We start from the raw sequence: 7625 nt of genomic DNA on the forward strand, positions 1-7625 counted from the left end.
CCTGCTGAAGATTTTTAACACCAGTATCAGTGTAAGTGGTCAAAACAAAGCTGGCAAAACTAACAAGTCCTCCAGACTGCCATGTAGACATTTATACATGTAGAGCATAGTTCTGTATTCTGTGATAAGCAGAGGAGGCCTTATCTTAAATACTGCATGTCTGTTCTTGATGGGGATGGACAGACACTGATTCACCTGTGTTTAATAAGGCTTCACTGTCTTGAAGTGGTTGGCTTACAGAATTCAAATAGCTTCCAAAGCTAGTAAGCATGTTTTGAGCCTCCTTGTCCAAATCTGGTTCATAAAGGGAACACCTCGGCCTCTAAATCTTTGTCCAATACTCACGCAATACTCAAAGTTTATTTTGGAGAAGAAGGGAAAGAAAACCAAACCCACTTTTTATTTTTACTGACCTTGATGAAAGTTCCCACCTCTACTTTCAGTTCACAATATCTTTTTACCTTCACCGTCCTCTCTACTTCTTAGGCTATATTTTCGGAGCCAGGCCAAAGGTGAGACAGACCGCGAGCGGTTGCTACTGGCCTTCCAAGTCAGCAATGAAATAGCCAATGGAAGGTTTCCTGTTAATAAGGAATTAGCTCTGGAAATGGTGGCTCTGATGGCTCAGGTGAGTATGGCTACAGGCAGAAATCCTCGCTTTTGTCCTCCAGAGACTTCAGCTGTACACAGACTACCTTTGACGAAGCACTTAACTTTTACATCAAAAGTGTTTTTCCTTATCAAACATACAGTCTGAAATGTACCATGCCAAACCCATTATACCAGCACACATGTGTTGTTCGAACACCCTCTTCTGCTGGGAAATTTGCTGTAGGAGTGCCTCTCCTTTCCTTCTGAAGAAAAAGATCGCAAAAACAGTGAGGCTGCAGTATCCCCAGACCTGCTCCGATTAGTGCCTTGGTAGACATGTGGAAATAGTATCACTACTAGAATTACACTAAGAGTAAAAACTTCCCCTGTTGCACTGCCAATAGCCTCTTACGCAGGAAGAGCATCTTGTAGGATCCTCCAGTAGACCTCCAAGGGTTGCCTTTAGCACTTTACTACGTAAAACACACGGTATGGTTTGCAGGCATGATAAACAGGATAACCATTTCTTACTGAGCTGAAACCAATTGTTACATTTGTTAAAGCAATGTAAACTGAAATGACAAAGCTAGGAACATTGTCCAAACTGTTTACAAGTCACTCTGTTTTGTTTTAATTGGCCAATTGGAAATAAACCCCAAAAGCTTGGCAGTTATACAGAAGCATCTTCCTACAAGCAGCTGGCTGACATATTGGTTCACTTCCTCAGGTCAGTAAAGAATTCCTTGGGCAGCCACATCCCCAGTAGCTGCTCTGTGGTAAATGCTGCAGAGAAAATTCCCCAGCCTAATGGTGTCTTTTTGCATGACTAATAAACACAGAAGTTACCAGTGTGGGAATTCATGCAATATTCTACTGCACTAAAACCCCCATAGTTCTGTTGCACTAAAAACTATAACATTGTCTTAGGTGGAACATGGGGATTTGGATCGACCAGGATCTTCAAGTCCTGGGGGAAAATCACAATGGAAGATGCAGCATCTTCTCCACCAAGTCTTGGATAAATTCTATCCCAAATGCTACAAGCAAAACATTACTCCTGAACAGCTCAGGTAAATTGTTCGTTCTTCTATACTTTGCACTAAAAATGAACTTTAATCACAAAATTCTGGCTTTATATTTAAGACGTTTCAAGGAGCCTGTCAAGATGATTCGATGTAGAAACTTAAACAAAACAGAAGTGTCAAGAAAAAGTTCCTTTAAAAAAAAGTAGAAGTTAACTAAGATAAAAAGACCCAAATCACCAACCAATTTTCCCCTAGACAAGAAGTTTAAGCCTTTTACCTCCCAATCAGGCATCTCAGTTCCAACAAACTCTAACCTAAGCCTAAGATTAATTTTGTTTCTGAATTTTTGTTTTACCCTTACCTCATTTCAATTTGAGCTATCAATTGAGGTATCAATTTGAGGTATCAATTTGATAACTCAAGTATCAAATTCAATCCAGATGCCAAACAAGCGCAACGAGCCATAAAGCAGCACACAGGGGCTGCTTGAGGCCATGCAGTAATTCTGGTAGGACATAATTTGGCAGGACTTTTTGATGTTCTGACTTGGAAGTTGTCCCACACAACGAGAGATCTCAAGTACAGAATTCAGACGCTGCCGTGGGTCTCAGCTCTATTTTAAAGAGAGAGAATGGGCATCTTCCAGATCCAAAGCTACTTAGTGATCCAGTGGTGGAACTAACACAATTTCCTCCTTTTGGAAGCAAATTCCATCAGTGTGTAGCAAAATAGCTGCAACCATCCCTAGGGAGCCAAATGAAGACTGCGTTAATATATATAGCCACTCCATATAGAGCATACCACTGACCAGGTAAGATGAAGGTGAGAGCATAACTGAATGTGAAGGCAAGCTGGGCAGGATTTTACTGTAACAGCTGCCTGAGTATTCGTAGTTACAGTTGCTTAATATATACACCAGTGAGCAACCCATATGTGACTGGGATTCCTGGGCATTGCGGTATAACTAGTAGTAAAATAACTGTGGAAACAGAGAAAATGCTAAAATAAACTCAAGTTGTACAAGCCTCGTGACCAACAGTGCTACCAGCCCTGTCCGTAGTGCTGTGTAGAATGGCCCTTTTGGAATAAGGGGTACATTTATTAACTGTTATCATTTTACTCACCTTTCCTTGGGTGACATTAGTCAATAATGCTGTCTTGTGTCTTGGATTCTGAAGGCAACTGGCTGACAGGCTGGCGACGAAGTGGATGGTGCTGCAGGGATGCTCTCCACCAGAATGCATTCGAATTTATTTGACGGTGGCTCGGAAATGGCCTCTCTTTGGAACCAAAATATTTGCTGCCAAGGTAACTGCAGCACACTTTTTTCTGCTCCCAAGAATGGACTATCTGAGCAAAGATACACCTATGACCTCTGGTAACAAGGGTTGAAAATGCTTCTACTTCAGGAGGGGAAAAACGGAATAATACTCTGTTCTGAACAAACAGCTCTGTTTAACACATAGGTTTAGAAAGCAAGAGAAATACGTTCTAAACACTAGGGGTTGCTAGGGTTCACTAAATGAATTCCGAAGGTTCTCTGGCTTCAGCAGTTGAGCGAAACACATGGTGCTAACCTCTCCTTACAAACCTTGACAAAGCTTTCTCGGGCAGGAATTTCCCTGGCCTTCAAGGCTGCAAGGACAGTTTAAAAAACACTATTTACATACCACCAGAAGGGTGGAAGGGAAGAGCACGCCATAAATCACACCCAGCAGCTGACCCTAGCTAAAAGGAGACTGGATATTTCAGGCCTGTTCTCTGCTTGACACAGGGCTGGCAGCTTTCCTTGCCGCGTGGGAGACAAGCACTGCTAACGTCTTGTTGCAGAAACAAAAACCAAAGCATATACTGGGTAAGCTGCGAGCCCTCAGGCATCGGCAGGACAGCAAAGAACAGCTGGAGGGAGCGCTTCTCCCAGTAGCTTTTACCATTCCTCAGGCCAGAGCTCTGTACCTACTACCCTTGCCCCAAATGATGTCTTAGCACATAGGGGCTGTCTGAGGAATCTCTTGCGTTGAAGTCAAAGCTGCTACAGCCACGGAATAAAGTCTAAGGAAAGGGACCTCTTGAAGAAGCTTTTGAAAAGACAATTATTTCCACTGTCGGATGTAAAAGCAGAAGAGGTTACTGGTATTTGAGATTACTGACGCCGAAGAATCAGAATACAGAACAGTTCTACCCAGAGTTTAAATAATGTTAATATTTCTGATGATTAACATATTTTCTAACCCAGGAAAGATTCATGTCATTAGTCATAACAACATGTAACTCAGCTTCAACAGGTAACTGACGCGTATTTGTCAAATTCTGTAAGAAAGAAAATTGTGTTTATGTAACGGTACTGGGTGCACCGGTATTCTAGAGGCCAACGGGCTTCCCTGCCTGTCTGATGGGAATAGCAGAACCAGAGCAGAACTGCCGTTCTGATGCTCTGTCCTAGCATCTCCTTAGTTTTAACTACACTGATGGAATGTAGTTAATCTCAAAGCCATCGTTATCATTGCACCTCTTGTGCCACTTACCCCAAAATTCTGTGTAAATCTCAAAATGTTATTCCAGATCTTGAGCAGTCTTCTTAACAATCAAACCAGGTCAGACCAGTAAGCTATAGGATTCTCTCTTATCTTGTCAGAAACATCTTGTGTGGTGGTCAAGAAATGTCTAAATTAATTTTCTTTCTCTCTAGCCTGTTTTGCCTTCCCCCTTGGAAGACTGTCCAGTCTGGATAGCTGTGAATGAAGATGGTATCAGCGTACTGGATTATAACACTATGGTATGGGGAGGAATTTTGTTTAAGAAAAATAACTTACTTCCCACAGAAAGACATTCCCCTGAGTCCACTTAAAGTCACTAGAAGTTTGTCTTTAACTTCAAATGGATCCAGAAGTTAATTGGTAGAAGTCAGAGATGAGGGAAGTCCCTGCTATGTCTGAATGCTACGTAAACAAAGGCAGACTACAGCTACAGTGTACGGCAGGGTTTCAGGAACCAGCTAACCGCCCCTGGGCAGCAAACATGCTCATACATCTTACAAAATCCCAGGGGTGTGTGCTTTACTACCTCTGCCTGGGGTATTGCAAAGTTTGGGCTCTGGCTCTGAAGCAGTGAGCAAGCATCAAGCAAGCTAGGAGAAAACTAGAAATTTGTTTCTCACTTGAGCTTTCTCTGCCAGCTGATACCTACAGAGCCCAGTAGCTGTACTACCAATTGCCGCTGGAGAGCTGGTGTTCTTGCAGAAAGTAGCAGATATATTAGTTTAAGGTGGCCAATTTTTCTTTTACAGAACTATGACTCTTTCAAACTCTCTGTCTGCAGCACTTGAAGGTTTCTTATTCATACTCCTCTGTGCTCACCTTTGGAGGCTGTCGAGATGACTTCATGATTGTAGTCAGTCAAGTGAAAGAAAGGAGTTCTGGAAAAACCAGCACTGAAAAACTCCTTTTCACAATGGCAATTCCGAAGGTAATTACACCATGAACAGCGAGTTTCTTTCCAGCTGGCGGCATCACAGCAGGGCATTGGTTCAAGCCCTGGGGACTGGTACTTGTAGCTGCTGCACTAGCTATATACATTCAATAAATCCCTTCTAAGCTGGAACCTTCAATTGAGAGACTGGTTCTACCTAACCCTTACACAGACCTTCATTTCAAACCTGAACAATTCCATGTGAGAAAGCCATTTGCAAAAGTTATGCGGTCCGTAGGTTCTAAAATCAAAGGGCACTCTCACCTCTGATTAACTTACAGTTAATCATTTCCTTTTTTCCCTAGATTGTTGAAGCAACACTTCTTATTGCCAGCTATATTAACTACCGTTCGACACCTTCACTCCTGTCTTCTGCACAGCCTTCCCGAAGCAAGGCACCTGCTAACAAGCTCTGGGAGACTCAAAGTCGGTGCTTTATTCCTTCTGTGCCCCAAAGCACTAAGGGGCCCACCCTGCTCTGAGGGCCCATCCCAAATGACTTTGGATGTTGGCTTTTTGTTTAAGTTTCTTTCAGGGTTTTTGCATTTTCTTCTCCCACTGCTCTGGACTGAATTGCAGACTGCTATGATTTTCTACACACCTTCCTTTAATGCAGGCTCAGATTCTTTTTCCATAATAATAGACAAAGTTCCTTAGTGTGGGTAGAGGCAGTGTCCTTTCTCTCAAAAAAAAAAAAGTTGATTTTTGGGGACTGTGCAGGAATTTCCTTTATACGCCGCACTCCATCCAAAATACCGTGCCTCAGGTCATTTGCCTGCACAGAGCTCCAGTCACATTTACATCTGCTCTTTCCTTGCACCCATTCTCCTTCTGCCTCCTGACCTGACTACTTTGCTTACAAGCACATATATTTTCTTTGATCCCTCCCATTTTCAGCTTTGGAACTGCCTTTAGATCATTGCACACCTTGTGTCTGCAATATCAGTCCAGCTCTTAAAACTCCTGGTGACCTCTTTTCCTCATCTTAGCCCCTTTAAATTATTATTTTCAGTCATCTGCTGTTTGCATTCATCTCTACCTTGCTCACTTTTTACCTGAATTAGACTGCAACCTCTGCAAGGCAGATTTGAGTGGCACATAGGCATGAATGTGACTGCAGCGGGCTGAGCACACAGTCCTATTAAAAGTGAAACCAGGGGGTAATGCATGCTGTGGCATGTGGACTGTACGAGGACGCATCCTGTTGAATACTGCCTGTATTAGCAGCTGCTAATCATGAATAGCCGCATCATGAATAGTTACACACTGAAACGGCTGTCACCAGAGTGTAAAGATTAACATGACGTGGTCTGATCAGGTAGTTCAGACATAACCTCAACCCTATGCTCTGGTAGTGAATAGCCATCATAGTAAAGTTTTTACCACTGTTTGAATTCAAAGTTGCCACTCCCAAAGCAACTATTAAGATAGTCTTTTTGTGGAGACCATAATAGTTTTTATGCAACTGCTTAACACAACTGAGGGAACAATTTAATCTTCCCTAGAGCTGTAACGACTCCTCCCTGAAACTGATGCTAAAATTGAAAGACAGAAACTTTCCAAGTCCCTGCTCCAGACGTGAAAGAAAGAAAGAAAGAAAGAAGGCACTGTTGAGAAAGAAGAGGAACTAAACTGACAATAATTCCAATGCAAGTCAAGGGTCATTTCAGACCTGAAGTAGCGAGCGTAGAATAAGAGTTCAGTGGTACTCAAGAATATTTTCAGCTTTAAATCAAGATGGAAACCTAGTGTCTTTGCATGTTAAGGACACGGAACAACTGGGACCGGAGTAGTGTCAGACGATGTCCTAGCTCCTACAGGACTGATGCATCTTGGAATCAACGCTGTTCTACGCAACAGATGAACATAAGATCTCTGCTGCGGGGATGAATGTTCCACATGCTCCACTGTCAGATAAGCAACTTCAAAGTCTCTTTCTGTTAATCACCGTTGTAGATGTTTCAGGATGTTTGAAACCGCACATAATCTCAGACAAAAGGAGACAAGGCAAGCACGTTTTACTTTTTCTGCCTTTCAGCAACCAGGACAGATCTTCCCAAACCAGCGCTGCCATTCTGACTTGACACAAGCTGCTCCTTTCAAGCTCCTGCTTCATCCATGCCACCAGAGGAAGGAGGAGGTAGTCAGCAAATGTGTAATTAAGTATTGCTCTTCTGATTTTCCTAAAGAATGTGTTGGGGTTTTTTTAATCTGTTTCAAAGGGACTTTATGATTGGGGAGCTTACTGGATTTTGAACAAAGAAAAGAAAAATATCAATTCCTGAATCTAGATGGCTTGAGTTTAGCTATTTTGATAAGCATTCTAAAGAAGTCTAAGAATAACTGCCCTTTCAAAAGTACTATGTGCAATTTCATAGTTATTATGCGTTCATGGGCAACCTTCCCAAATTAAAACAGTGTGAATCCAACCATTGGAAAGAATTCAGCAATAGCAAACCAAAGCTACTTGCAAATGAACAAACCAACCATACCAATGTTTTTGCTCCCTAGCACCTGCCACGAACCTTGAAACATCCAACT

The 7625-nt window shown here is 42.4% G+C and overlaps 1 protein-coding gene across 1 annotated transcript in view; it reads left to right on the forward strand.

Annotated features, from left to right (window-relative positions):
• The window catches only part of LOC104497413 (pleckstrin homology domain-containing family H member 1-like), a 5850-nt gene extending 284 nt beyond the window's left edge, over positions 1 to 5566 (forward strand). The window contains exons 2-7 of the mRNA XM_010140661.1: positions 487 to 628; positions 1519 to 1661; positions 2795 to 2924; positions 4306 to 4392; positions 4935 to 5081; positions 5390 to 5566. Coding sequence (XP_010138963.1) covers positions 487 to 628; positions 1519 to 1661; positions 2795 to 2924; positions 4306 to 4392; positions 4935 to 5081; positions 5390 to 5566 — 826 coding nt within the window. The remainder of the gene's footprint in view (positions 1 to 486; positions 629 to 1518; positions 1662 to 2794; positions 2925 to 4305; positions 4393 to 4934; positions 5082 to 5389) is intronic.
• The last annotated feature ends 2059 nt before the right edge of the window (positions 5567 to 7625 follow it).

Source organism: Buceros rhinoceros, unplaced genomic scaffold (assembly GCF_000710305.1).
Source record: "Buceros rhinoceros silvestris isolate BGI_N320 unplaced genomic scaffold, ASM71030v1 scaffold12947, whole genome shotgun sequence".
In the NCBI taxonomy this organism is placed as follows: Eukaryota; Metazoa; Chordata; class Aves; order Bucerotiformes; family Bucerotidae; genus Buceros; species Buceros rhinoceros.